The following is a 25606-nucleotide window of genomic DNA, read 5'->3' on the forward strand; positions in this document are numbered from 1 at the left end:
CAAGGGGCCGGTTGGAACGATTACCCGATCAGGTAACCAAGGCCGCCAGCCGTGCTTCCCCGCTCAATGCAAGTCGAGGGTGGAGACGCGCGAGACGAAGCGATGTCATCCTCTCCGTGCGTCCTCACTACAGCTTGGCTTGCGTTATAAAACTGACAATTTTCGACTCGGTGACAATGCTGGCTATCTCGGCCAAATAGCATATCCAAAGCCTGATTGAGTCAACGCCAGCAGCTCTTGTGCACAATATGACGGTCACTCCTCCCAAGTATAGCGACGAGGTCCAAAAAGTGACCAAGGACACCCCGATTGAGGACATACTTTATCTTTTGAAGCGCGATGGAGGGGTTTTTATCAAAAACCTCATCCCTGAGGATCAAGTCGACCAGGCGATTTCCGAGGTGAAAGATCGCCTGGACAGCGATGTTGAATGGAATGGGACATTCTTCCCCGGTGGGTCTTGAACTTCCAATCAGTCTAGACAACACGCAAGATGAGTACTTACGATCTTGTGCAGCTCAAACCCAGCGTGCTCCATCTCTCATCGCACGCAGTCCGACATACACAAGGACTCAATTGATGAACCCGCTCTATCGAGAAGTGTGCAACCATTTTCTTACCACCAGGAGTTGGTTCTGGTGGGGAGATGAAAAGAAAGAGTCGGTTTCAAAGCCCTACGCACATTCCTGTACTGCAATGAGGATCGGCCCTGGTGGCAAGGCGCAGCCATTGCATCGCGATGATTATATCAGCCATCGCTATCACACTGAGATTGACAAGTGGGATGATGCGCGGGATATGGATCGCGAATCTGCCGTGGGTCTGTTTGTAGCCGGCTGCAAGATCACCAAGGAGAACGGAGGCACTCAATTCATCCCGAAGAGTCATCTATGGTAAGTCTTCTTTCCCTGCCTCTTTGCGCATTGGAGCATATCTAACCGATTTCAAGGGGAACTGACCGCAAGACGCCTCCCCGTGTCGACGAGTGTATCTTTGCCGAGATGGAGAAAGGCGATGCGTTCTTCATGCTAGCCTCTGCGTTTCATGGGGGAGGAGAAAACACCACCACGGATGAACATCGGCTGCTGTTCTCTACCTTCGTGGTGCGCGGTTACCTTCGCCAGGAGGAGAACCAATTCCTGGCCGTGCCGAGGGAAATCGCCCGAAGCTATGACCGGGACATTCAGGAATTCATGGGCTACTGCATGAGTGATCCGGCGTGTGGCTATGTTGAGCAGATTGATCCGATTTACCATCTTTGTCCAGAACTCAGCACAGACGCCCGACCGAAGGACTTTTGAGGTGATCGCCGTTTTTTATTGTTAGATTCAGCCATGAATTGATTTTGCGTTTTTATTAAGCTTTGAAAATGTGGTCGTACGTAGCTAGGCCGGCAGCGGATGTAGTCATTCTCCCTTTTCTTGAGAATCATCGTCAACTTGATCGTACCCAGTACTGGGTTCTGTCCATTGCAGGAACGTGGGGATCGGCCACAGCAATGCGGGCGTCTGACAGGATATCATTCAATAATTGTTGGGTCATCGTCGCCTCGAATCCAGACCCAGAATTCGTCGAGTGGAGATCTCAACTCGCCCTGCTCCGCTGGCTGCTTTTCCTAATCGGGTAGTGGTTTCAGTCGCGGACCATCAATGCATTTATAAAACGAGCGTATCTTTCAAGAAACTGACGATCAAATAGAGATCAGTCCTAACAGCTTTCCAAATTGATACTCTGGCCGATCGGGTGTTTTGATACTTTCTTGCGTGCTTTTTAAAACTCCCCATTAAACATGACTGCCGACACAGAGAATAGAACCCCTTCACCAAGTTTGTCGGCGAACATGGTGGGGAAAACGGCAATCGTTACAGGCTCATCTCGGTATGAAGGTAGCATCGTTTCACAATGACACCAGAGGCTAACTATTGACAGAGGAATTGGCGCCGCCATTGCTCTAGAACTCGGTCGCAGGGGTGCAACTGTCATAATAACGTTTTCCGGTGAAGGATCTCGAAAGCCAGCGTCGAACGTGGCCGACGCAATTGAGCGCACAGGCTCAAAGGGAAGAGGAATCACAGTGAAGGCCGATATTACAGCAGTCATGGACCGCCAGGGGCTCGTCGACACGGCAGTGAAGGCGAGTCCAAGCGGATTAATTGATATGGTGGTTCACAATGCAGGTGATGGGGAGGATTCCTATCTCTCTGATGTCACGCCTGAGTTCTTCGAAAAGCTGGTGGGCGTAAATTTGAAAGGTGTAGTATTGCCAGCCCAAATATCTCGGTCAAGATGCTTACCACGGTTCGACTTTCCAGCTCCTCTATTCTTGACTCAGGCTGCTATTCATCATATGTCGAGAGGGGGCAGAATCGTTCTGATTACATCTGCCGCCGCTCGGATGGGTGTGGCGGAAACCTCGGTCTATGCGGCGACAAAAGCCGGAATGGAGGCATTTGCGCGCGTCTGGGCGACTGAACTGGGACAGTCTAAGGGAATCACTGTCAATTGCGTGAGTCCAGGTCCTATCGCGACCGACCAGTTCCACGCCAGCACCCCAGAGTTCAAAGCAGCGTTACAGCCCATGATCGAAAGTACACCAGCCGAGGCACGGATAGGTGAGGTCTATGACATTGCACCATTGGTCAGGTATGTTTATTCGACAATTTCAAAGCACAGTAAACCAATTCTGACGTCATGGCAGCTTTCTGTGCTCGGAGGAAAGCCGGTGGGTTACCGGGAGTGTTATCAGTGGGACTGGCGGATTGCTTCTCTTCTAGACCTTCACTTGGGCCAACGGCCTCAGCGTAGTGCCAAATATGCCTTGTCTCTTTGTGTTGTAGAGACCCAGTAGCCGAATCTATTCTAACATTAGCTGTGACCAGCCGATTAGCGCCACTTAAGGCCCCGCATTCCCTCTTAGGTCTCCATGTTTCGCACCTGATACCCCGTAGCAATCTTTGCCACGCCATCCTTGGTGCCACACCCGTTTTTAGACAGTCGACATTCACACAATGCATGCTGTCGTAAATCGCCACAAGGCCAGACATGTTTCCTAGGACAAGTAAGTCAATATCGTCACATTCTCTTGGTCGAGTGGAGTATTATCTAATCTTTTGATGAGACCCTGCTTGCGGCACTTGTCGAAAAAAGTGTCGTAAATGCGACCGCGCCCGCCCAACCTGTGAACGATGTCGCCTTAAAGGGCTACATTGCGAGGGTTACCCCCCACGATATCGGTTCATGCAAGATCATGTCTCCACCGTCAATGGGCGTAGGGATCGGTCAAGCCGCCCTAGGGAGGCGAGTTCCGGCAAGTAACCAAGTCGGTTGATTTTCTCGATGCCCCTTTTCTCATGATTGCTGTATATCTGCAGATCAGATTTCTTTGGATCCCACCCCAACAGCACCTAATAGAAGGTCCAAGCGGCTAGGTAAAAGGCCAGCTAATGCACAACAGCCAAAGCCTCCTTTGAGCAAGTCTTATCGCCTATCTGGAGCTCATCAACCCGGAGATACTGATAAAAGAAACGCCGAAAAAACCATTGACGATCTCTTAAAAGCCGAGGAGAATCAGGATCTTCTTTTATACTGTATGAGGACTTTTACGCACCGTCATACTTTTCATGGTAAGACTGATGAGTCGCAGTTGATAAGACCGTATGCAACACCATGGTCATCGATGCAGATGGTGTGGATAACCCATTTCGGAGCTACATTCTCCCCCTCGCATACCGGGATCTCGGAATTCTTCACGCCGTGCTTGCTCTGAGTTCATGCCATATCGTGACATCCGAAAGCAATACGCAAGCTAAAGTCAATGCAGCCATCATGATAGAGCATCAGTTGTCTGCTTTGCAATCTCTGAGCTCGCTTCTGTTAAAAGAGGAGCTGTATAGCCTTGCGGATGAGGAAGAAGACATACTTCTTGCCACTGTTCTTTTGCTCGTTCTTCATGATGTGAGCCGTTTCTTACCACCTCAACCCGAGCCCCACCGAAGAGAGCTTCTCATCCAATACTAAGGTTGTGCCAGGTCTGCGAGTCAGGAATTTCATCACACGGTGTGCATCTCACGGGAACCGGCTTTATTTGTAGAAAGATTTGTCAACACCCGCAAGCGCTCGCTTCACCACGAACGACATTTCTTCTTACGGCGTTATCATGGTGAGACAGCCTTCCATGTCTGGTCTTCTTTTTATTCTCATCTTTTCCATAGGCTTGATGTTCTGAGAGGGTTCAGTGGTGCTGAAAAAATGGCGTACACGGATGATGTTCGCCGCTTCATTTTGGAAACAGAATATTTTAGCCTTGAGACACTAGTAGGGTGTCCGGTCGATCTCTTCTATAACATCGGCGGTGTTCTGGAGGCGGCAAAACAATTCATGGATGGATCAATTACCCTCGGGCCATTTCAAACCGCCCTAGACGAAGCGGACCTATTCTTTCGCGAGTGGAACCCAGAAGAATCGTCATACCCGACTCAGTCCAGCGATTGGAAGGCACTCGCCGAGGCATATCGCCATGTTTGCATAATCCGAGTGTTACGCTTTCCAGACACACGAGCGATTCCATGTGAAGACCCACGCATCCAGGCCTCTGTTGTTTCGATTCTGGATGCCTCAGCTTCCATATCCACCAAATCCCCGTTCTTTAAACGTCTGCTATTTCCCTTGTTCATTGCCGGCTGTGAGAGCTCGATCCCTCATCAAAAAAGATATGTGGATCTATGCATTGATGAGATCAAGAAAACAACTGGCTTCCAGCATCTTGCAATGACCAATCTTTTAGACCAGGTGTGGGATGCAAGAAAGCAACAGATAGACGCATCCATCAACATACCATGGATGGAATATGTAAGCGCCTTGAGCTTTCCCCTGGTGATCGATGCTGACTGGTTGTCCAAGACTTGTTCTACTGACCTAGTTCGACAACACGATTACCTGTTCTTTTGACCATCACGTTGACCTGCCTCCCCGCCATTTCTCTCAATGAACGTTATTGACGTCGAAGTCTTTCTTATGTAACAAATCCTCCGTGCCGCTATCACTGAAAGTTGAAATAAATTGGTTCATCAGTGAAAGACGAATCTTATTCTATCGCTCTATCCACTTAATATTTACCAACTCGGCTCGCGGGATGTGTAATGTGAGCCCTACTCGACTTTCCTCAATTATAGAATATGCCTGGTTCTGGGCCTCCTTCATGTCCTGGCCCCGTCGAGGAACGACTTCGACTCGGTGTCTTTGAAGCAAATGGACGAGAACTGCGAATACTTCGACTTGCGAGAACTTTTGTCCAGGGCATACGCGTGGACCATTCGACCAGGCGAAAAGGGAATCGGTTTTAAGCCTAGAGAGTCGTTCTTGATCAGAGCCGGTGGTGGTCTGATCGATCCACCTGCTAGGTGTCCATTCGGAACAGTCAGGGCCCCAGAAATCTGGGTCGGTATGCAAACCAATAACACTTATATTGATTCGAGTGTTCTTCGGAACGACTATCTGTTTATTAGGTGTTCGGACAATTTGATCATGGCTGTTCGTCCCCCGGGGAAGGGTGGGAACCGGGCCGTATAGTCTCAACGTTTCGTACTGCTTTCAATTTTAGCACGCAATTACCCGCATAACTAAGGGTGGGGATGGCCTCACCAGTATAGCTCGCAGTCTGATCATGCGAGGATACACTTGACTGTAACTCAAAATGTCACACGCCGTTTTCTCGCCGAAAAAGCGGTCGACTTCCTCAATGACCCAATCTTGATAAGAGGGGAAAACAGCTAGAAGGTATATCATGTAAACCAGTGCACTAGCAGTAGTTTCATGCCCAGCAAACATGACCATGAACAGGTTTCCGGTAATATTCCCGCGCGCCAAGCCAATATCGGTTGCCGAATCGAGCAAGAAGGATAGCAGATCAGCCTGGGAATTCGGAGTCGAAGATGATAATCTGCTCGCAACTATATTGTTCAACGAAGCCCCAAGGGCCCTTACATTAGCTTTGACTTTATGAGTTGTCCGATATCCAAAACGCCTTGGACGCGTGATATCATTCAAAAAGTTCGTCAGGTTAGACTGGCAGGATTCAACGGTGCCTGGCTTTTCACCAATGTCTTCGTTGACGTCTATGCATGCTTTGAAAAGGACATTCAAACTGAGCGTTGTCATATCGGTTCGGGTGCTTTGCACGGAGTGGCCATTCAGCCAGTTATCCAAGACCGCCTTGGTCTGCTCGGCGGACACGGTCCATACGGCTTCGTTGACCTTCTCATGGAACGCCTTCGCAACCAATTTCCGGTGTAGTTTCCACTCCGACCCCTCGACCTGGAATTCGTCAGAAATTCAAAAGATCTGTAAATCTGAAGCAAAAGTCTTTTTGGTTGCTGACTTACCGACGCTATATTCTTCCCAAAAACGTCCAATGGTTCTTGAATCGATTTAGCTGGGTTTTCCACAATATTGGGGATGCACTTACTCAGCAGATGGATTGGTTTAGGGAAGTCGTTTCGACGATAAAGGATGTCCCGCGCCACATCCCTGTCTGCGACAAACAATTCATATCCCGTTGGTGTCACTAGAATGAAGATCGGTCCGTAGTCGCTGTAGATCGAAAATTTCTCGCGAAATTGCCAGTTAGGCTTCGTTAATCTGATCAAGGCTAGGTTGGCCAAGAGATCTGGAAGGAGACGATAATGCGAAGCATATTGCACACATCGCCATAAAAGACTTCCAGGGGAAGTGGGGCTGAGAATTATAGGCAAGTTGAGTTTCCTGGCCCGTCTCCAATAACGATACCACGGCCAGGCTACACTTAGGCACCACAAAACACCGACCACTAGGAGAGCGGACAGCAGAAACATGAAGAACGGTCGACGCGCACCTCTAAGCAGATTGTGGGAGTCCGACAGTCCAGCTGGATCAAGCGGAGAAATGACAGAGCGAAGAGGAAATCCTGAAGCGCTCTATGGGCGCATCAAGCTTGGGAAGTGGATTGGGATTTATGTTCGGAGGGGAAAAACTGTGTTCAGAAAGATATGTATGCAGATGATTGACGCCACCGCAAAGGAAGCAAGGACCGCTCCATTGTTGGTGCCTCGCGTGCGGAGCATAAGCCCCTGGATAAGTTTTGTGGAATACTGTCCGACCCGTTAGATTCTTGGGGCTCTTGGATACGTGTGTTCCAAGACCGAGGCAACCGGGATGGTGGGTCTGTTCTTCGTACTCGTACTCATGTCCACGAAAAGAATGAGCAGTCTCCATCAGACTTCGATCTGCTTTGCCGGCGAAACCGGTGGGTGGGTCAATGATCTGTCAGATAAAGCACTGATTGGATATCATGACATGGTAGTGGAGCGAGCCATCGGATGGCGAGTGGACTCGATCTTCGACATTCACGGACAATGGGCGAGGAAGAACAAGTCGAAAAAGCCGGGAAAAGGAGAGCCAGGCGGCAGGCGGTCTGACGGGCGGCATGCAATAGCGGGCAATTGATTTCCTCCGCCTCGCGTTGTTTTCCGCCGCCGCTCTTTTCTATGCTCCGCCCCTCTCCTGCGATTGATCCGACACGACTGACGACACTGATCTCGCGTCCCTGGCAGATCATGCCTTCGGCCTAACTCCCGAGGGCTCATTGGTCAATTGCGCATCATGGCTTTGCGTCGACCCCACCAGAAATCCCGACATGGCTGCAAAACCTGTAAGCGTCGACGAGTCAAGGTATGCCCTCAGCTTCCCTTCCCTTTCCTTCTCTTCCCCAAGCCGACGAGAGAACGATAGCCATGCTCCTTCCCTCGCCATCTTGCATTAACACTTGCCACAGTGTGATGAAGCACGGCCAACCTGTTCTAACTGCCAACACCGAAAAGAAACCTGCGACTATGACACCGAATCATCCCTAATTTGGGCCGGCGACAGGAAGCTGCGTCGACGAAATCAAAGGCGGACAGAAACTCCAGAGCCCAGTCCGCCCGTCCAGTCCAGCTCAACCAGTGCTACGTTTGACCTACTGAATCGATTCGGCGCTGGTAACGACCCTACGGTTTCCTCGACGACGTTAAACATGAACCAGCTTGAACTTATCATACAATGGACCAACAATACCCACCGATTTTTCACGCGCAATGGGGAAACAAGCCACGTATGGAAGGATTTGATAGTCGAAGAAGCTTTTCATGCTCCATTCCTGATGCACGGGGTCCTGGCGGTGTCTGCGCTGCAGCTTTCGCTCTCGAGACCAGAGCAACAGAAGGCCTTTTGGCTGGGAATCGCCACCGCACACAAAGGCCATGCGCTTCCACCATTCCTGGCAAACTTCTCCGACATCAATTCGTCTAATGCCAAGGCGATGTTCGGGTTCGCGGGGTTGGTCGTTGCCTTTGCATTTGGCTCGGCACTGACCGGAGGTTCCGACGCTGATAAACCCAGTCTGGGCGCTTTGAACGATGCTTTCATCCTATGTCGGGGCGTGCAGGAAATAACGAAGGCTGCCTCGCAGTTTCTGCGAGAGAGTACCTTTGCACCTCTGCTCAATCCTTCCCACCCCACTATCACAATTCCCCATTCAACTACAGAGGCGCTGGACCACCTTGAGAACATGAATTCAACGGCTTGGCTCGGGGAACAACATGACATTGAGACATATGCACGCGTCATCAAAGCGCTAAGAGACCTCGCGCCATACACGTACATTCAACCCACCTCCATGACACTAGCAGTAGGCTGGGCAATCAGATCCCCGGCTCCATATCTCGACTATTTGCAGATCCAGGAGCCTTTTGCGCTAGTTGTCCATGCTCACTACTGCGCTTTCCTCCATTTTGCACGCGAGAACTGCTTTATCCAGTCTTGGGGTAGTGCCGTACTCCGCGATATTTGGCATATATTAGACTCAACTTGGAAAGAACATATTGACTGGCCTATCAATCAAGTATTTGGCCAAGAGGGTGTACTATGAGTGAGCTCTCACACCCTCTCCATCTTCTCCTCACGAAGAATTTGGATTGACGCAGCCGGCTGTTTAATCGATTTCGTTCAGTCCACCACCTGCTCGTTATGTAAATGCGCACTGTTAGGCCACATGGAAAATATCGCGTGAGATTGCTAGATGTCTTACTGTTTTGGCGATTATAGGATACATCTGTTTCTTCCTACATCTTTTCCAGGCTGTCAGACTTTGGAATTGCTTTTTGTGTGTGCTCCGGGCATGCCTGACGATATGCTACTTTGAAGGGGCAGATAACTATCATCTCGCTGGTGCATAAACTTCCGCCTCGAGGACTCCCAGCTTACTGTTTGCGTCGAGCGCAATTGTGGCACTTTTTCCAACGGTCGCATTAAGATCCAGTGTCACATACCCCAGGGATTTTGGCGTTTTGCCCTTCCATGCAATCTTGTCGCCCACACTGACTTCGACGGGGTACTCCTTATTCCGAAAGTCATTGAGCTTCAATACCACCTGGGAAACATTAACAGACGCTTCCCATGAATATTGAATCCAGGCAGACTTTTTGTGTGCGTCCGATGACCATTGAGTTCTTTCATCATCATCGTACGAGGATTCGGTGTTATCCTTGTCAGAACCTGCCGTGGCACTGGATATTTCGACGGCTTTGCGCGACGATCTATATGATCTACCTGGAGGGGTTGGTCCTCGTGAAAGATTCGATAATAGATCATTTCCGGGCATTTGTGTACTCAATCCATCTGTGGTCTTCTGTGGTTCCGAAGACAGTGTAACAGATGCTGATTTCAGTCCGTTTGACTTTGCACTCAATTTGATCTTCCCAGCAGATGTTGTCGACCTCAGCATAACACGATTGATGCCATTTTCCACCGGTAATGAAGTCGCAAGGATGTAATTGTCCGGCCCTTGTGCCAGCCCACCGCGCCACGAGGCCTCGCCTTCCAACGTGAAATCCATCTCGTTTAAGGCAGTCGGAACTCGGCGGCTTCTTGCATCTACCACTTCCACATCCACCAAAGCAATGTCGGCTCCGTTTGCGATAAATCCACCTGGCGCGATGTGCTTTGTGAGGCGGATCGCAGTCGCTTTTCCTGTTGTCGCCTTCTCATCGATAATGGCCTTCTCGCTGCCGGTATGTCCGACGGCCTTCAATTCACCAGGTTTCCAGGTGACATTTGTGAAAGTGAAAAGGAAACGGTCACTCTGCTGCCCCCAGCCCAATGACTTTCCATTCAAGAACAGCTCCACACGTTCAGCTGTGGATGCTACGTAAACATTTTTGGTTGTGCTGTCGTTGTAATTCCAGTGACCAAAGATATGGCCAGACAACTTCTCGACATCAACCCAGTTGTCCCACATCACCCGGTGCGCATACCAACCGTCTTTCGGTAGCCTCATTGCATCCACTTCTCCAGACCGACGATAATTCTCCGCGCCCCGGTAATGTGTGTTGGAGTCGGAGAATACAATGTTCACTCCGCCAGCGTTGACTCTGGTCCCGGTCCCTGGTCGTTGGGCGTAGTACTCATACCACCTTTTGACATTTTCGACGGCATGCGAATCCTGATTCCGATTGTACACGCTAGCGTCTTCACCCTTGTACTCCGGTCCGTCGCCATCGACATGGTACGGTGGGGAGTAGTTGTCCCAGTATTTCCGCAAGCCTTCGTCGCGGCTATACTCCATTTCCCAGAGAGGCTGGCGAGCGCTTTTCGTGACGTACAACATCTGTCCACCATACTCTGCTACCGTGCTATTCAGCATTTCGCGGCAACCAGCGGCGCGCCCTCCGTACGGGTCGAACTGGTCACGGAGGTCTTTCATTTGTTTCATATGATCTTCTGTGATTCCGTTGTTTCCTGACTCGTAGAACACAACACTAGGGTTGTTGCGGTTGTAGATGATGGCATCACGCATTACTTCATGTCTTTGCTCCCATCGTCGGCCTGTGACGTCTTTTTCGGAATCCCCCGCGGGCATGGCCTGCAAAATGCCAAGTCGGTCCAAGGACTCAACGTCTTGCTTCCACGGTGTGACATGCATCCATCGGATCAAGTTCCCGTTGCTCTCAAGCACGAGGTTGTTGGAGAAGTCGGACAGCCAGGGTGGCACCGATGACCCCAGAGCAGGCCATTCATTTGTAGTTCTCTGCGCATATCCCTTCAGGTGCAGTGCTCGGTCATTAAGGCTGAAATGTCCGTCTTTGAACGTCGTCTTCCTGAATCCTGTTCGCGTGGTTACAGTGTCGACTGCACGTCCGCTCTCTGTTAGACTGGTGTGCACGTCATACATATACCCGTAGCCCCAGCTCCACCAGTTCAAATCCGACATGTCCCCGGAGACATGGAGGGTTTTCGTTTCATTCGGTCTCAGCGTGAATTCCTCCCCGCGAATTTTCTTGACGGTCTTTCCTTCCACATCATCAATCTGCACATTATAGGAGAACCTCTTCGATGATCTGTACTCGTTCCTCACTTGAGTCTCGGCCGTGATCGTCGCAGTCTTGCCGCTCACGTCAATGTTTGTCGCGTACACATACACTCCCGTGGTCTTAAGATTGGAATAGAGTGGCAAGGTCTGATACAACCGATCGGTGACATGAAGGTACACATTCTTGTTGATGCCTCCATAGTTGGCGTAGAAGTTCTTGTCGCTCCACTGATATGGACTTCCTGTCTCGACTTCGCGGTATTCCCAATCGTTATCGATACGGACAGCTAGGACATTCTCGCCGCCGGTCTTGATCTCGTCCGTGATGTCGAAGCCGAATGCCATCACGCCATTTTCGCTCCGTCCGATCCATTTGCCGTTAAGATAGAACTCTCCTCCATGGCGAATGCCCTCGAACTCAAGGAATACTTTCTTGTCTTTCGCGGACGCTGGGAGCTTGAAGTGTTTGCGATACCAAGCAATTCCAGTGGATAGGTTGGCGATTCCAACGTGAAACGAATCGTCTTCATTCCACGCGTATGGGGTGGTCACTTTCTTCCAATCGTCGTCATCGAAATCAGTGGTCTCTGCCTTGTTGGGGTCACCGACGTGGACTCTCCAGTCCGAGTTGAAGTTATATTTGACACGTCCGCTCTTGATGGGAGCAGTGGTGGTCAATACCAAGGAAAGCAGGAACACTAGGAGAGACAATGATTGTTTCATCTTGAGCCGCTCGAGTTGTGTTGGTAGGGGTGCTTGGGAAAATTCACTCCTACCCTGCAACAATGGAGCCTTTTATGTCTGTTCCCGGGTCAGCAATTTAATCCGCAGCTCCGATCTATGTTCACTTCAGCGTCACGACAGCTACTGACCAACGAATGGTAGTCTAGCTGTCGAAAGCCGATTTCCAACTCTTGACCTACGGCAACTGACGCCAAAAGTTCGTTTAATTCATCCACCATTCATAGTCTGTCCCAATCCCCCCATATGGCAAGGGTAGGTGTTTGCCATGCCCAATTAGGCAGTTATGTCTCTCATGCACAACCATCCTCAACTCTTCCCCGCTTTGAAACGCAGGAACTGGGGGGCGCTGGGCACTATTAAGCGTCAGAGTACTATGATGCCGATCTGTGTTGAATGGTCGGGTGGTCGAAGTAACCGCTTGATATGCAGCTTCCCGGTTGCCTTTTGACCGTGACGTATTATGAGACGTTTAGCAGTCCATTCTCGGCCTAGGGCCTCCTCGTCTCTGGACGGAATATCTCGCGGTCGGATGAAGGGAGCTGGGGTTTCATGCATCTGTTGTAACTCAAGGGATTAGAAGGAAGCATGCTCGCCATTGGAATGCATTGTTGGTCCGCGATTCCGGATTCATTTCCCCGAACCCCGTGAATTTCAGTCCGTGGCCTGTCTTCCAGATTTCACATTCCCCTCACCTTTGTCGTGTTATTAAAACAGATCGCGTCGATCGATGATGCGATAGGCTGTTACGGGAGAGTGAATAATCGATCAGCTGGTCGAATGCATCGGCTGTTTCCCATGGTCTTTACGGGCTTTCCGTGTTTCGCTCCTTGGGGACAGTGCATTTCTGCATCGTCTTCTCGTCGTGTCTTCCATGGGTTGAAAACCCAGCCAAGTATCAATTTCCTGGATAGGCTTTTTTATCTTTATCATGCTGTCAATACTGCATGTCGGCAGCTTACATTGGCCGGCTATTTCGTAGGTTGGAGAGCTTATACACCGAGATGCGCGATACCATTATGCAGCGCCAGGAGTCTAGCAATGCTCGTTTTCTGTAAGTCGCATTAGCTTTTCATACGTAACAGAATATCCAGACTAGATAGCCGTCATACACTGGGGTTCAACAAGATTCAAGCACCTACCGGTGATCTTACCCAAAACATATCAGTTCTGGAAAGTTTCGATGCGTATAATCAGCCCGCATCCATGGAACGAGTCATGACGATATTTTTGGATGAATCGTGGCTGTGACAGAAAGGGATTTCTGAAACGAGTTCGCAATTCTGGAAATAAAGTCGGTCGCCCCCGGGAAACAAGCGCCCGTTATAACCGGGTCCGCTCGCTCGTATACTCGTTCAACTGCCCCAATCGGGCTCTAGATACGAGAGCGAGCGGACCCCGACCGCAATGATTTTGGCGATTGTTGCCTGGAAACCGCAACCCTGACCATGGAAAATGGCGAATCACAGGCGCAGGTCTGAACTACCTGCAGTGTTTATTCGTGATTAGGTTGTCTGCCATCTCGCCGTGGCAGCCAAGATGTCCTCGCTTCGTGCAGCTAAACGAGTACGATCGCAGTATGGGATTCTAGGCAGGCAAGATATGTCGGGGTTGCAGATTCTATTTAACTGGTGGTCGGAATGTCTAGATACAGTGCACTTGTGATACTATTCTTCAAATTTTGACCCTATCTACTGCTCAATCGACCCTTCTCCTCTCCCCGTCTGCCTGTTACCCGGCCATAAACCTCCAAACAACCGGCACTATGATCGATCTTTCAATACATAACAACCCAACACTTAAGTTCCGGCTACATATAGTCATCGGCGCACTACTTTTCTTGAATTTTATTCTTATCATTGCGCGCTTGGCAAACCCAGGAACACCCGCGAGTCGAGCTAACACATGGGGAATCGCAGTGGTGAGTTATTTCCGATCAAGCTCACAGATTACGATGGGCGAAGCTTGATGAATTCCCTTGGTATCGCAGTGTGTCAAATCGGCCGTCTTCATGGCATACCAGATCGTGTCGACACACGTGAATCGATTCAAACGATGGGCCAGCCCTAAAGCTAATATGATTCTCAACATCATCGACACCATTTTCTGGTTCGCCCTATTCATCATCACCTGCATGAGCACCGCCGGCTCATGTAGCGGGAGCAGTTGTCCACTCGGTGGCCTTGTGGCGACTTTGGCGATCATTCTATGGTAAGAAAAAGACACCTTCTCCCTCCAGGTTGGGGTTTATCCAAGTGGAAGAGAACTGTTATTCTGACTATGCCATCTTTATAGTGGATTTTCTGGTCTCTTGTCCTTTGTCTGTATTCGCGATCATCGCTATTTCAAGGCAAACGGAACCCTGCCGGGCATGGCTAAGCCGGCTTCTCACGGTGGCGTATAAGAAGTCTTGAACACACGGACACTTCGATTATTCATGACGATATGATTGTTTCCGTTGAGACTTTTGTGGGATTCCAATTCGCATCTTTGTACGCCGTCGGGTCTGACGAAAGGGCTCGGTGTATTTGGTAAACGGTTGTTTCTCGGTTTTATTCCCTGCTCTCACTTTATTCTTGTTTAGAGGAAGGATAGAGTCTGGCGTTTTGAAGCATACTTTTTAAGCGTTCCTGGGCATAAGTTGGGCCTGATGTTCGATTTCTCACTTCCATGCCAGTAAGAGTTCGCAATATATATAGTTCGGAACTGTCAAGGACACCGAAAACCACAAGACGTAATGTCTGTACCGGGAGAATAAGCTCGCTAGCGAGGCTAAGCTGTCTGTATAGACAAAAGAAAAGAAAAAGAACAAAGAAAACAAATAATAAGGCTCAAAGCCCAAGACTACTTTTATGGTGAGGGTGACGTCCAAAACCCGAGGAAAGAAAGAGCCCTTGGCCGACCGGATGACTAAGCATATGTTATTTCCGTGCATTCCCGACACTCTCCTTCTCGTTTCCCCCGACATTCCCGACCGGAAATCCAATGGACGATGCGCTTGTCAATTTCGTGTGATGCTTGTCGGTATGGATACTTCATCAAATTCAAATGCGTGTCATTGATTATCGTATAGACAAGCCAAGGTCAAGTGCGTCCATGAGGGCCACCCACCTTGTCGACGCTGCCACCGCCTCGGTCAACCGTCTTGCGTCCTGGCCGATCCTCGAGTTTCACCGTTGAGGCCAAAGAAGGACTCATCATTTCGAGTTCAACGGAGAGATGGGCCTTCATCGAGATCGACAGAAATTATACCAGAGGCAATTACACAACCCTCTGTGGATCATACCTGTCAATGTGCCCCCGCAAACCCCATCGCCTCCTTGCCGACGGCCACCATCGTGAGCGCCTGCGACACGTACCGGAAGAAGTTCCCCGTCGCCAATTTCCTTCACTATCCCACATTGATTGCCGATATTTCAAATAACCCGACAGCGGTGGACCCGGTATTTGTGGCCTCCTTGCTCTGTCTATGTGCGCGTTTCATGAAAGGACATCAGCTAGACCGGGAACATGTGTACGCGGACTACGCGCGCACTCAGCTGGCACGTCGTGTTTTTGAGGCGCCCTCCTTGTACCTCGCTCAGTCGCTCGTGATGGTTACCTTTTATGAATGGGGTTCAGGTCGCCCCTACAAAGCCTGGATGTACAGTGGTAAGTTGATGGAAGGTGATTTAATTTGACTCGAGAGTTAACCTTTCTCAGGGATGGCAACCTATATGATCCAATCGCTGTTGAAGACTGCAGACGACAGCATGGAGCATAACCCAGAAGAATTTAACGCGTCCCAAATTCAATATGAGCAGTTGGTTAGGACATACTGGTGCTGTTTTGCTCAGGACTGCGAGCTAAGTTCGGGAGCTCGCCAGCACTTTGCTCTGTCATTTCGCCAGATCTCGGTCCCTCTCCCCATTAGCGACCAGGACTTCAATTTCGGCCGTCGTTCGACGTCCCGACTGATGCCAGCAAATATGAACCGACATTCGTTGCTGTCATCTGACTTGACAATTGATCGGGGCTTGACCATCGTAACTCGTGGGTTTGATATCTTTGTACGCATTCTACGATTTGCAAACGAAAGCCGTCGGGGTCGCACATCATCACCGGCTGTCCTATCCTCCCCACAATTGACATGGCAAAACCTCAAGGAAGAGCTTGATGAATGGAGGTCTCTGCAAGATATCACAGTTCGATATCCTGCAACAAGCGCCCAGGCCCATGTTGCCCTTGGGTATGGGGAGCTTTTCGCTTACATCAACCTAGTTTATTTCATGAGGTATGTTGTAACTTCCCTGGTGATCCAAAATGCTAAAACTTTGGTCCAGCATTCTTTTTCTCCATCGTGACTCTGTCCTCTCTGGCTCGAAGCTTTTAGTCGACAGATCGGTAAACGCGATCGAAGAGTCCGTCGGGTGCGATGGGGCCATTGACCAACTTTTCGAGGCCGCGCAAAACATAAATGGTGTCCTGTCCGCGCTCGAAGCATCCGAAACGCCCGTAATAACTCCCTATGCTGGTTTCAGCGTGTTTGTTGCAGCACACATCAATATGTACGGCACTGTTTCTCCACTTCGGTACCCTGGTGGACGTCAGAGGGCCGAGCAAGAAAGGAAAGCCAATTTTTCGTACTTGGAGCGTCTCTGTGAGTACTGGCCGGTCGGCCATAGCTGGGTAAGTTTGGAAGTTCCGATTCTCGATTCGCAATGCTAATAAATCGATAGTGGCGGACCGTAAGGGAAGCGGATAAGTTCTATCGAACTGCCAAAAGCAGCCACAATCCCGGCGATCGTCCCAGTCATCTCACCCTTGCAGGAACACTGGACGAGTATGGAGACATTCGGTCTTCTCGCCCCCGGCATGACCTTTCTATATCTATGCGAAGGCGCGATGCAGCGTCATCTGATACGATTGATTCGACACAAGAAGACCGACGATTCAACCGAAATAGCCAAACAAATGTTATGTCAGGCGATCAAGGAATCATTGACTCTTACGATCTGGAGGCTGAAATGCTGCAATGGCCTTTCATTGACGAAACGTGGTTCCATGGATTCGATACAGGGTTCGATGCGGCATGGCCAAATCTGGGGTAAAGTGATCAGTCAGGCATGTACTTGATATTTTTAGCGGTTTGGGATCCGGCCAGCTACCTTGGATCGACTTTTATTTCCTTTTGGGAATGCTTATATCATTGATGCAGTCACCTTTGACTGCTTCCCAAGAGCGACCGACCACAGGAACCAGGCTGAGCGGCTAAAGTCCTTGTCGAATGCCTAGCATTGCAAACCGGATGCGTTCGAAGCCTAGACTGACCTTAATACGTTCAATTTATGACCGTTACATCGTTCTTGCGACAAAACGCCCTAAAAGGTTCGAAGCCCAATCCTTTTTGCGACCCAATTTAGACAGGCAATCTACGATAACGATATGGGATTCAAGAAGAGAAAGGATCGCCCTCCGTCTTCTCCATTCTCAAGATGATCCTCTATTCCTGTTGGTCATTTCAACTCATTATTCATCAGCCTTTTGGCTTGCAACGTCAGCACTAATAGGGGTTACATTGGCGGGAAGCCGATCGGAACCGAATTCGGTGAACGAACGATAGCCATTGAAACACGGCGCAGGCGACGATCTTCCAGTCGCGGAATCGGATGTCAAGCCACCCGCCGCTACGATGCAAGCTAACGGCGTCGCGTCCGAGCATTGCCTCCAATCATTTCTACCACAAGACAATCCCATCGGTGTTTGTGTCTTCCCCGGCCGTCCTTCTCCATTTCCGTTTCTCGTTAGTCCATTATTGGCGCAGGCTCTCGATACCAAGGAAAATAATTGGTAGCGGTTACTTTTTCTAAGAAATGGCATGTTGTCATTTGAGAATCTATCGTTTAAAAGCAGAAAAGTGACAGAAGAAAAGTATAGCACCCAGGAAGAAAGAAAATGCAAAATTATGGGTCCTACGGCGTTGCAGCCATATCGGGGGTTGAGATTCATCCGTCATCGTGGGATAGCATTAGGCCGTGGCCACTCGAAGAATCTTGAGACCCTCGCCTTTGTCCGCGCCCAAGCAATGTACGGCTGGACTCATTCCGTGGTGCATCACTGTTTCTTACTTCGTTGTCGCCAACAGAGGGGACTTCTGATCCTATCGTATAAGGGCTTCTTCTGCCCCGGTTCCCCCTTGTTCTAGAGCCATCCGTTGTATCGTACTGGCCACCAGAGACAGAAAGCTCGAAGAATTCTGAAATAGTTCCAGCCATCATTCCAGTTTGCAGGTCAGCGAACACCCGTTTGAGACTTGGTATGCAGGTACAGACGATTGATGAGCTCTGTATCAATTGCAGCCAGATCGCTGGCATGACCGCATTCCATGGCAGATCTGTCGGGATTGAATGAAAGTAGGGGCTAAGCGACAACAGACCGACGATTGAGATGAGAGGCACACTATACTTTTCTCGTCAGCTCTTAAATGTTGCCCCAACTCATCGGGTCACGATATCTCACCATAAACGGAGTGCAAAGAGTGCCGAAATCTGACGTCGCTTCCATCCGATCATCTGCACCCTCCACACCAGGGCAATCGGCAGTGCAATGACGCCAAGATCTAATAGAATATGCCAGATCCCAAGAGCCAGATAAAGAGCCTCCTGGTTGACACAATTACCCGAGTCAATGACCCATGAATCTGTCTTCTCGCACTGGGCTGCCAATGTAACAACCCCAACCACCACCCAGGCACTCGTCAGTCCTAGGACGACCTTGCAGGCGAGGAGCACAGCGGCGAAAGGTTCGATGGATACCACCAGGAGTGTAACGGCAGCTTTGGAACAAGCGAGCACGACGACAGACAGGATTTGGCTAGCATATAGAGACTCGAAAAGGTCAGTCCGCCTGTAGTCATGAATGGAAAAACCATAGCTGACTTTACTGTATGCCCCAAAAGACTCATCGTCTATAGTATCTCTATGGCGCCCAAGGCCGTTCCTGCTGGCGATATTGACACACACCGTTTGGGGAAGATAAAAAAGCTATCAAAGAGATCGTTAGTAGACGCGTATGAAGATGTCAAAGGGACCGGTTTACTGTTCCTGCCAGGAGAAAAGCGTCGCTCCAGGAAAATTTGCGAAGAATGCGGAGCCGGGAAATGAGAGTGATAGTTGTCACCCCAAAAACCAGAATCACCAAGATTGTGGCGACAACAACGACCCAAGCACCATGGTCATCGTCAGTCACTGGAAGAAGGGGAGGAAGCATCTTCTCCCAATGAGATACATCTCCCATGGCGATGCCGGGACTTTATGTGCCATTGTTGAATGACCATGGCCAGTCATCGCCGGCAAGGCTGGCGTTATATCCACAAGGCACTAAGTCGACAAAAGTACGAACGAGAACAACAATTTAATTTCAAGCCGCCCTTGGCTTGTTCCCGATCCCAGCGGTGTTGAAACGCCACCAAATCATGGAGTCTGGCGTTGGCCAGGATGAGTAGTCTCTTCCTTGGCGCACGGAGGATGCAAGGATAAGTTAGGGCTGGAATGTTACATTTTTCTTCTAATCCCTGCCACTTGCTTTCGTGAAACTTCCCCTCCCGTCTCGGAATATTTCAACGGTTTTCGTGGATCTTTTTTCTCCTCTGCTGCTGTCCACATTCATCTCATCTTCACGCCACTCCTCATCGGAGCTGAGCTGGATTCTGTTCGCATTCTGCTCGCCAACAGGAACTTTCAGAATGGAGCAACACGAATTGACGTCACATCCGGGAAAAGACCCCGAGTCTTCGATCAGTGAATCGCCAGGCCGCAGGGAGCGTCCAGCTCCTGCGACCGAAGCACGCAATGTCAAGCAGGAGGTGGTTGAGCAGACACAAATCAAGGTATTCTATTTTACCCATTTTCTCAGGAGAAATAAAAGGCAATGGTCTGAATGAAATCAACGCAGCGACTGTTCAGTTTCACCCAAATATTTTTCTTCTCGCTCACGTTTATGTCAAGCTGGGAGAGTCAGGCTCTGTAGGCGACGATGCGATTTTTATGATATCCCGACCGGCTAATCAGCCACCAGCAATTTGAATGCCGTGCTTACAAATGGCGGTCCTGAAGCGTTAGCCTGGGGAGTGGTGATAGTGATCTTTGGGGCTATGGCCCAGTCCGCTTCCCTGGCAGAGATGGCCTCGATGCAACCCATCGCCGGGGCACAATATCACTGGACACATCACCTTGCACCACCAAACCAGCGGAAGTTTATAACATGGATGCAGGGTACGATCACCCTCGAGTACCAAATTTCCGACGGCTGACATAGGACCTAGGATGGATCACATGGTTCGCGTGGGTATCGTTGCTAGCTGGTGTCGCTAATACGACAGCTACAATGATTCAAGGGCTGGCCATTGTCAACTATCCCGAGTATGAGGCCAAGCGATGGCACTTGACACTCATAATGTTTGCTATGCTGGTAGTGGAGGCCTTGATGAACATGTACACGTTCTGGCTGATTCCTTGGATTGAACTCCTGGCCGGAGTGCTTCACATTATCATGTTCATTATTTTCCTGGTGGTCTTTGCTGCGCTGGCCCCACGACACACCGCCGACTACGTGTTTTTGACAACGGACTCTTCCTCCGGTTGGACAGACAGTTTTATCTCGTGGAATATTGGCCTATTGACACCGACTTGGGGATTTGTCGGTAAGTCTCTGTCTCGTGTGCCTCTATTTACGCGTGCTAACCGTCGTAGGGTTTGACGGAGCTGTGCATATGAGCGAGGAAGTTCGCCGAGCACGACAGGCAGTGCCGCGATCTATGTTCTGGACGGTGGCGACCAATGCTGTGCTGGCCTACTCGATCGTCATTTGCATTCTTTTCACCATGGGTCCTATCGATGCGGCTGTCGAGGCTAGTTTCCCTATTATCGAAATCTGCCAGCACGCGACGGGATCGGTGAAAGCTTCCACGGCTATGGTTTGTGGCCTTCTGGTCATCTCGTTGTCCGTGAACCTGGCCAGTATTGCGTCGGTATCCCGGCTGACCTGGGCATGGGCCCGTGACGGTGCTCTGCCTCGGTGGTTTTCTTATGTGCGATTTCAATGGATCCTTGGGATGTTGTATGGGATGCTGACATGAAACAGGTCGATCGCAGGCACAACGTACCCGTTCGCGCGGTCTGGCTCCCCGTGGTGATTGTGATGATCCTGGCCTGTCTCAACATCCCCAGTTCCGCCGCCTTCGGAGCTTTCGTCGCCCTGTCATCGATCGGACTCTTTGTGTCGTACTTCATCGCCATCGGCTGCATGGTTTTAAATCGGTTTCGCAACGACAGTGTGCCTTTGGGCAATTGGAACATGGGCCGATGGGGACTGCCCGTCAACATATTTGCTTTGCTATACACCGCCTACGTGACGGTTTGGCTATGCTTTCCTTCGTATCGGCCTGTTACAGGCGAGAATATGAACTACGCTCTTCCGATATTTGCGGGAACCACATTATTTGCGTTTGTATATTGGTTCCTCAGAGGCCGGAGATACTGGCCGGGGTTGAATAAGGATGTTGTTCGGTTAGTGGTTGAGGGTGGGGAGTTGCAACTGAGGTAAGATGTTTGGGCACAGTTTTGAAAAAGTTGGTAAGTATGAATGATGAATAGGCTTGTTTAGATACTTGGATACACATTAATTTAAAGTTGCTTTGACGCCAGAAAGCTGTTGGGTAGGGGAGGGGATGGCTTCTCCTGTGTTTGCGGCAGCATAACGCGCCCGAATTCTATTTAGAATAGAACCATATGCACATACAACGAATATGTATAAGAAAGGGAAGTGCGAAAAAAGGAAGCAATGATTTCTTCACGGGGTAGTCAACAGCAGGATGATAGGAGACATGTCCCGGGCCGAGACAGGATGTGGTCATCCATTGTCTTCAGCACTATCCACACCTGTCGGTCGCCGAGCAGGATGAACTCAGAACTGACAACCCGATGTTTCTCGCATATCCACCGACCAGTTGTGCACAACTCTTTCTTGTTTGGTGCATTACAGGCTGTCGGACAGCCTCCTTCCTCAAGTTCGATCAACTTATTCAGTGCCTGCACGGCTAAGATCGTCTCGCAGATGCCCTCTCGCCGGGGAAACTGTTGCAGAAGTCGCGCAGCTTCTCGACGCACCGTTGGCTCCCGGCATTTTACTCCTACCCAGTACAATGGCTCGACTACGGACGTAGCCAAGCGAAAGGACGGGTGTGGGATCTTGTCGGACGGAGTGGTACCAGATCGCTTCAAGATTCGGTCTGCAATGTTCAACAATTCCATAAACTGATACAGCAGATCGTCGTGCGCCAGCTCGCCTTTCGAGAAATCTGCCGAGAGAAAAACGACGCCAAACTTGTATCGAATGAAAAGGCTGTCTAAAGCCTGTACCGGGACTTCTTTTTCTGCTAAGTAGGCGGCTATCCGTCGATTCCATTCCGCGAATTGTTGAAGATATCTTCGTTTCTTGTCGAGAGTCTCAGCGGTCGGCGTTGGCGAGGCGTAGACCTTGTGCATGACAAGCCGTATCACCCCATTATATAGCATCTCTAGACATACCTCAGCTTCAAGCAGAGATTTGAAAGGTCGATAGAGTACCGGTCGGTCGATTTCGACGTCCGTCCATGCCACAAGCGATTGTGTAGACGCAACGTATGGACGAACTTGGCTATCGAGCCGGGTGAACATGATCAGGAGCATTTCCGCGGCATTTTCCACCTCCGAGCTCGGGCTGCGGTTGAGCGAGCCCAGCTTCCATTGGTGGAGAAGCTTGAGGCCGTTATTGATATGCACGAAAGCTTGGATCTTGTGGCCCTGGAGGCTGCAAATGCAGGTGAAGAGGATGCAGGTAGTCAATACCACCAACTGATCCAATAGTGTGGAACAGAGCCCCGAGAGGAGTCCACGCAGGGACTGGATAGCATGGTTGAATTGTTTCAGGGCAAACTGAACCCGGGGAGGATCTATGGCCTTGGGAGCGGAAGCCTCGGTGACGTACTCCCGGTGGATGCAGGCCAACGCGTTCATCCCATGCCACAGGGCCGGGTACGAGTGTGAGATCCTTAGAATCTGTCTTGACCAGAATCCCGTGTCGAAATAGCCGGATAGGTCTCCGATGGTAACTGTGTAGAAGTAGTGGAAATTACTTCTCTCCTGCGCATCACCCGGCAAAAGGCTCGATGTTGAAGGGTTCCCCTGGATCAGCGCTTGTGTCACTGCCTTGGGATCCCTGTACCCATCGCATTTGCGACCTGTCGACATGCATCGACGACAACTAGGTGCTCGCATCCGACTCAGTCACTTGGCTCAAGCTGCATATCGGCTGCAGGGACCCACCATGGTTTCTCTTCGTCACATTTGATCTTCCGTATGCTTTAATGGTGATTGTCAGCCATTAATGCGTGCGAGATAGAATCGAGCATGGAGCAGGTCGTCTTACCGACATGTGCGACAACCAGTGGTGGTTTTGGGCGCCCAACGTTTCTGGCGCACCTTGATGGACTTCGGTAGCTCCGAGAGGTTCTCGATATAGACTATATCCGTCATCTCAGATGGTCCGCTTTTCATATCACAAGTTTATGATGGAGTGGCCAGTTGCGGAATATGGAGGAGGGTTGGATACGGAGTACGGTGTCCGGGCTGGCATGAACGAGGCATAAACGAGCGAGCGAAAGAGCGGTCGGCCGATCTTCGATCCCTCTGGGAGACCCACCTCCAGAAGCCTCATAGGTCTGCTCGTTCATTCCTTCGAACGATCTGCCAGCCAAGACGCACTAAATCGCCGGTCTATGAACTCTGTACATTCTGGTTGGTCGAGCTTTTATTGCACCCCTATTTGACATCCCATCGGGCTGCTTTCCCTTTGATCTATTCCAGGCCTTCGATCCCGGCTTCTAGAGACTCCTCCAGAGTGGTCCAACCTGGTCTTCCGTAAAATTCCTTGATCAAGTCCTCTGCTCGCTGGGACGGCACTACATAGAAGATCTTTTCAGCCTCTTCAGGTGCATCGGGAATCGATTTGTTCTGCGGTCGGAGACGGCGCAGGATCTCAACGACCCGAGCCCAACTGAACGGCTCTGAGGCTGCGAAGACTCGTTCCGATACAACCCCAGGATGCAGTACAGCGATAGCGTGCAGGCGAGCAGTGTCGTCGACGTCGACACGCCATTCTATGGTCCGGTGTATTAGCGAGACGAAACTTGATCGGGAATAATTAACCGGGCCACAACATACGACGGGGAATCAGCTTCATCACCAGATCGTCACCTTGCAGGAGGTTCTGCGTAAGTCGCATGGACGACCGTCTCAGCTGAGGAAGGTAGGTGGATCCAAACTGCGAATCTCGTTAGATGCGTTAAGTATTGGATGTTGAACGCTCTAGCTTACGTTGAAGTTCGTTAAGATAGTGTTGAGCTGAAAACGGGGCTTGTTTTCTTCCACCCATTTCCAGGCAGCTTGCTCTGCCACAACCTTTGAAGCAGCGTATGTCACCGCGGACTTGATAGCGTCGGGGGTGTTGGGGTCCCATGCTGCTTTGACAGCCGCGTCGTTCCAGGTATCTAGGACTGAAAGTTAATCCGTTGCTCACCGACATAGTGTAAGGAAATGGAATAAGTTCAAGAGACTTACCAACATCCACAATGTTATCACTACTGTTCGTTCCATCCACTGAATTGGGAAAAGCAGCCACAACAGAAGAGGTCAACACAACTCGTTTCACACCATGAGCTTTAGCGGCCGCTTTCAGGGTGTTCAAAGTTGCCGCGAGAACTTTTGGGATCACGACCTGTGGGTCAGGATTATAGGATATGTCGGATGCCTAGATACCAGCGATCAGCCCCTAGTATACAGCCTCATTCTCCGTAGTGGATAGTTTGATCCACCCCATGTTCGTTGCACGAGCTAAAGAAAGGGTCTTACCACGTGCAGCACGCCCCGTACATCTCCTAGGTACTCATCCAAGGCACCGTCAACTTCTAAGCCGGGCACCACGACGGACTGGTACTTGTCTTGACCATGCCTGTCGGCGAAGAATTCGTCTAGCCATGGTTTCGGCTCACGTACGGTCCCTCGTACTCTGTATCCGCTTGATAAGAGCAGGTTGATGATGTGAGAAGCTATGAACCCATTGGCGCCGGTGACGAGGATCCAGGAGCCGAGTGGAATGGTCGGTTGAAGGTGAGGTAATGACATCGTGTACTGTTCAATGTGTTGGCCTGAGTTGCTTTTTTTAAGTGGGAAAGGGAGCACGTACACCTTTATATATCTTTACAAGATACGGTAGGATACCTATTTTGGTAGACTACCACGGCGGCACGGATCTCGGAAGTATTTTAGACCTTAGTGATAAACGAACGAAGAACGAACGAGGGGACGAACCATGGTCTGCCAACTGATGGGGTGGAGTCCGGGTTTAGGATACTATACATCCCGTGGTCAGCAGGACAAAGAATTGCTTGTTGAATGTTAGCCAGACCGA

General features: G+C 50.2%; 13 protein-coding genes across 13 annotated transcripts; 8 read left to right on the forward strand and 5 right to left on the reverse strand.

Annotated features, from left to right (window-relative positions):
• Positions 1-248: 248 nt before the first annotated feature.
• Positions 249-1301, forward strand: P170DRAFT_479156 (phytanoyl-CoA dioxygenase family protein; the record flags this gene model as incomplete). The annotated part of the gene is made up of 3 exons (XM_024853635.1): positions 249-453; positions 518-893; positions 950-1301. The coding sequence occupies 3 exons, from the start codon at positions 249-251 to the stop codon at positions 1299-1301; spliced, it is 933 nt and encodes a 310-aa protein (XP_024701542.1).
• Positions 1302-1789: 488 nt separating this feature from the next.
• Positions 1790-2774, forward strand: P170DRAFT_479157 (putative short-chain dehydrogenase; the record flags this gene model as incomplete). Its single annotated transcript, XM_024853636.1, has 4 exons — positions 1790-1878; positions 1930-2252; positions 2313-2643; positions 2699-2774. The coding sequence occupies 4 exons, from the start codon at positions 1790-1792 to the stop codon at positions 2772-2774; spliced, it is 819 nt and encodes a 272-aa protein (XP_024701543.1).
• A 317-nt stretch (positions 2775-3091) lies between these two features.
• On the forward strand, positions 3092-5097 carry P170DRAFT_263112 (fungal specific transcription factor domain-containing protein). Its single transcript, XM_024843095.1, has 6 exons — positions 3092-3307; positions 3372-3587; positions 3644-3954; positions 4029-4159; positions 4212-4848; positions 4900-5097. The coding sequence occupies exons 1-6, from the start codon at positions 3238-3240 to the stop codon at positions 4945-4947; spliced, it is 1413 nt and encodes a 470-aa protein (XP_024701544.1). The 5' UTR covers positions 3092-3237; the 3' UTR covers positions 4948-5097.
• On the reverse strand, positions 5089-6848 carry P170DRAFT_364473 (cytochrome P450 monooxygenase; the record flags this gene model as incomplete). Its single annotated transcript, XM_024844641.1, has 4 exons — positions 5089-5583; positions 5641-6312; positions 6381-6415; positions 6464-6848. The coding sequence occupies 4 exons, from the start codon at positions 6846-6848 to the stop codon at positions 5089-5091; spliced, it is 1587 nt and encodes a 528-aa protein (XP_024701545.1).
• Positions 6849-7635: 787 nt separating this feature from the next.
• On the forward strand, positions 7636-8941 carry P170DRAFT_365437 (Zn(II)2Cys6 transcription factor domain-containing protein; the record flags this gene model as incomplete). The annotated part of the gene is made up of 2 exons (XM_024844702.1): positions 7636-7704; positions 7808-8941. The coding sequence occupies 2 exons, from the start codon at positions 7636-7638 to the stop codon at positions 8939-8941; spliced, it is 1203 nt and encodes a 400-aa protein (XP_024701546.1).
• Positions 8942-9085: 144 nt separating this feature from the next.
• P170DRAFT_263129 (putative cell-associated beta-galactosidase) lies at positions 9086-12379 on the reverse strand. Its single transcript, XM_024843096.1, has 2 exons — positions 12253-12379; positions 9086-12181 (listed from the first exon to the last, which is right to left on the reverse strand). The coding sequence occupies exon 2, from the start codon at positions 12101-12103 to the stop codon at positions 9230-9232; it is 2874 nt and encodes a 957-aa protein (XP_024701547.1). The 5' UTR covers positions 12104-12181; positions 12253-12379; the 3' UTR covers positions 9086-9229.
• A 1351-nt stretch (positions 12380-13730) lies between these two features.
• Positions 13731-14660, forward strand: P170DRAFT_263157 (uncharacterized protein). Its single transcript, XM_024843097.1, has 3 exons — positions 13731-14042; positions 14112-14332; positions 14417-14660. The coding sequence occupies exons 1-3, from the start codon at positions 13887-13889 to the stop codon at positions 14523-14525; spliced, it is 486 nt and encodes a 161-aa protein (XP_024701548.1). The 5' UTR covers positions 13731-13886; the 3' UTR covers positions 14526-14660.
• A 453-nt stretch (positions 14661-15113) lies between these two features.
• P170DRAFT_458340 (transcription factor domain-containing protein) lies at positions 15114-17520 on the forward strand (the record flags this gene model as incomplete). The annotated part of the gene is made up of 5 exons (XM_024851788.1): positions 15114-15145; positions 15195-15772; positions 15824-16394; positions 16444-16789; positions 16840-17520. The coding sequence occupies 5 exons, from the start codon at positions 15114-15116 to the stop codon at positions 17209-17211; spliced, it is 1899 nt and encodes a 632-aa protein (XP_024701549.1). The 3' UTR covers positions 17212-17520.
• On the forward strand, positions 17300-17914 carry P170DRAFT_263194 (uncharacterized protein). The gene has a single exon (XM_024843098.1). It carries the CDS (start codon positions 17388-17390, stop codon positions 17721-17723), a length of 336 nt encoding a protein of 111 aa, XP_024701550.1. The 5' UTR covers positions 17300-17387; the 3' UTR covers positions 17724-17914.
• Positions 17915-18018: 104 nt separating this feature from the next.
• Positions 18019-19395, reverse strand: P170DRAFT_390808 (uncharacterized protein). The gene is made up of 4 exons (XM_024845918.1): positions 19199-19395; positions 19039-19143; positions 18620-18987; positions 18019-18559 (listed from the first exon to the last, which is right to left on the reverse strand). The coding sequence occupies exons 1-4, from the start codon at positions 19367-19369 to the stop codon at positions 18106-18108; spliced, it is 1098 nt and encodes a 365-aa protein (XP_024701551.1). The 5' UTR covers positions 19370-19395; the 3' UTR covers positions 18019-18105.
• A 251-nt stretch (positions 19396-19646) lies between these two features.
• On the forward strand, positions 19647-21800 carry P170DRAFT_458341 (amino acid permease). The gene is made up of 6 exons (XM_024851789.1): positions 19647-19988; positions 20054-20124; positions 20177-20373; positions 20424-20801; positions 20851-21188; positions 21242-21800. The coding sequence occupies exons 1-6, from the start codon at positions 19845-19847 to the stop codon at positions 21701-21703; spliced, it is 1590 nt and encodes a 529-aa protein (XP_024701552.1). The 5' UTR covers positions 19647-19844; the 3' UTR covers positions 21704-21800.
• A 63-nt stretch (positions 21801-21863) lies between these two features.
• P170DRAFT_512790 (Zn(II)2Cys6 transcription factor) lies at positions 21864-23727 on the reverse strand. Its single transcript, XM_024855025.1, has 3 exons — positions 23567-23727; positions 23464-23499; positions 21864-23401 (listed from the first exon to the last, which is right to left on the reverse strand). Exons 1-3 carry the CDS (start codon positions 23692-23694, stop codon positions 21961-21963), a joined length of 1605 nt encoding a protein of 534 aa, XP_024701553.1. The 5' UTR covers positions 23695-23727; the 3' UTR covers positions 21864-21960.
• A 267-nt stretch (positions 23728-23994) lies between these two features.
• On the reverse strand, positions 23995-25320 carry P170DRAFT_415185 (NAD(P)-binding protein; the record flags this gene model as incomplete). The annotated part of the gene is made up of 5 exons (XM_024847050.1): positions 23995-24296; positions 24361-24460; positions 24514-24692; positions 24778-24946; positions 25048-25320. 5 exons carry the CDS (start codon positions 25318-25320, stop codon positions 23995-23997), a joined length of 1023 nt encoding a protein of 340 aa, XP_024701554.1.
• Positions 25321-25606: the final 286 nt, after the last annotated feature.

This window comes from Aspergillus steynii (assembly GCF_002849105.1).
Source record: "Aspergillus steynii IBT 23096 chromosome Unknown P170scaffold_7, whole genome shotgun sequence".
Classification (NCBI taxonomy): domain Eukaryota; kingdom Fungi; phylum Ascomycota; class Eurotiomycetes; order Eurotiales; family Aspergillaceae; genus Aspergillus; species Aspergillus steynii.

Coding starts and splice junctions, on each gene's coding strand:
- P170DRAFT_263112 (XM_024843095.1), top strand. CDS start 3,238: ATGCAAGATCATGTCTCCACCGTCAATGGGCGTAGGGATCGGTCAAGC. Junction 3,308..3,371: donor CCCTAGGGAGGCGAGTTCCG/GCAAGTAACCAA, acceptor GTATATCTGCAG/ATCAGATTTCTTTGGATCCC. Junction 3,955..4,028: donor TTTTGCTCGTTCTTCATGAT/GTGAGCCGTTTC, acceptor AGGTTGTGCCAG/GTCTGCGAGTCAGGAATTTC.
- P170DRAFT_512790 (XM_024855025.1), bottom strand. CDS start 23,694: ATGAAAAGCGGACCATCTGAGATGACGGATATAGTCTATATCGAGAAC. Junction 23,500..23,566: donor ACTGGTTGTCGCACATGTCG/GTAAGACGACCT, acceptor TCACCATTAAAG/CATACGGAAGATCAAATGTG. Junction 23,402..23,463: donor TGTGACGAAGAGAAACCATG/GTGGGTCCCTGC, acceptor GCGAGCACCTAG/TTGTCGTCGATGCATGTCGA.
- P170DRAFT_263157 (XM_024843097.1), top strand. CDS start 13,887: ATGATCGATCTTTCAATACATAACAACCCAACACTTAAGTTCCGGCTA. Junction 14,043..14,111: donor ACACATGGGGAATCGCAGTG/GTGAGTTATTTC, acceptor TTGGTATCGCAG/TGTGTCAAATCGGCCGTCTT. Junction 14,333..14,416: donor ACTTTGGCGATCATTCTATG/GTAAGAAAAAGA, acceptor CCATCTTTATAG/TGGATTTTCTGGTCTCTTGT.
- P170DRAFT_263194 (XM_024843098.1), top strand. CDS start 17,388: ATGCCTAGCATTGCAAACCGGATGCGTTCGAAGCCTAGACTGACCTTA.
- P170DRAFT_390808 (XM_024845918.1), bottom strand. CDS start 19,369: ATGCTTCCTCCCCTTCTTCCAGTGACTGACGATGACCATGGTGCTTGG. Junction 19,144..19,198: donor CTTTTCTCCTGGCAGGAACA/GTAAACCGGTCC, acceptor TCTCTTTGATAG/CTTTTTTATCTTCCCCAAAC. Junction 18,988..19,038: donor CTTTTGGGGCATACAGTAAA/GTCAGCTATGGT, acceptor GACCTTTTCGAG/TCTCTATATGCTAGCCAAAT.
- P170DRAFT_263129 (XM_024843096.1), bottom strand. CDS start 12,103: ATGAAACAATCATTGTCTCTCCTAGTGTTCCTGCTTTCCTTGGTATTG.
- P170DRAFT_458341 (XM_024851789.1), top strand. CDS start 19,845: ATGGAGCAACACGAATTGACGTCACATCCGGGAAAAGACCCCGAGTCT. Junction 20,802..20,850: donor ACCGACTTGGGGATTTGTCG/GTAAGTCTCTGT, acceptor TAACCGTCGTAG/GGTTTGACGGAGCTGTGCAT. Junction 21,189..21,241: donor TGCCTCGGTGGTTTTCTTAT/GTGCGATTTCAA, acceptor GACATGAAACAG/GTCGATCGCAGGCACAACGT.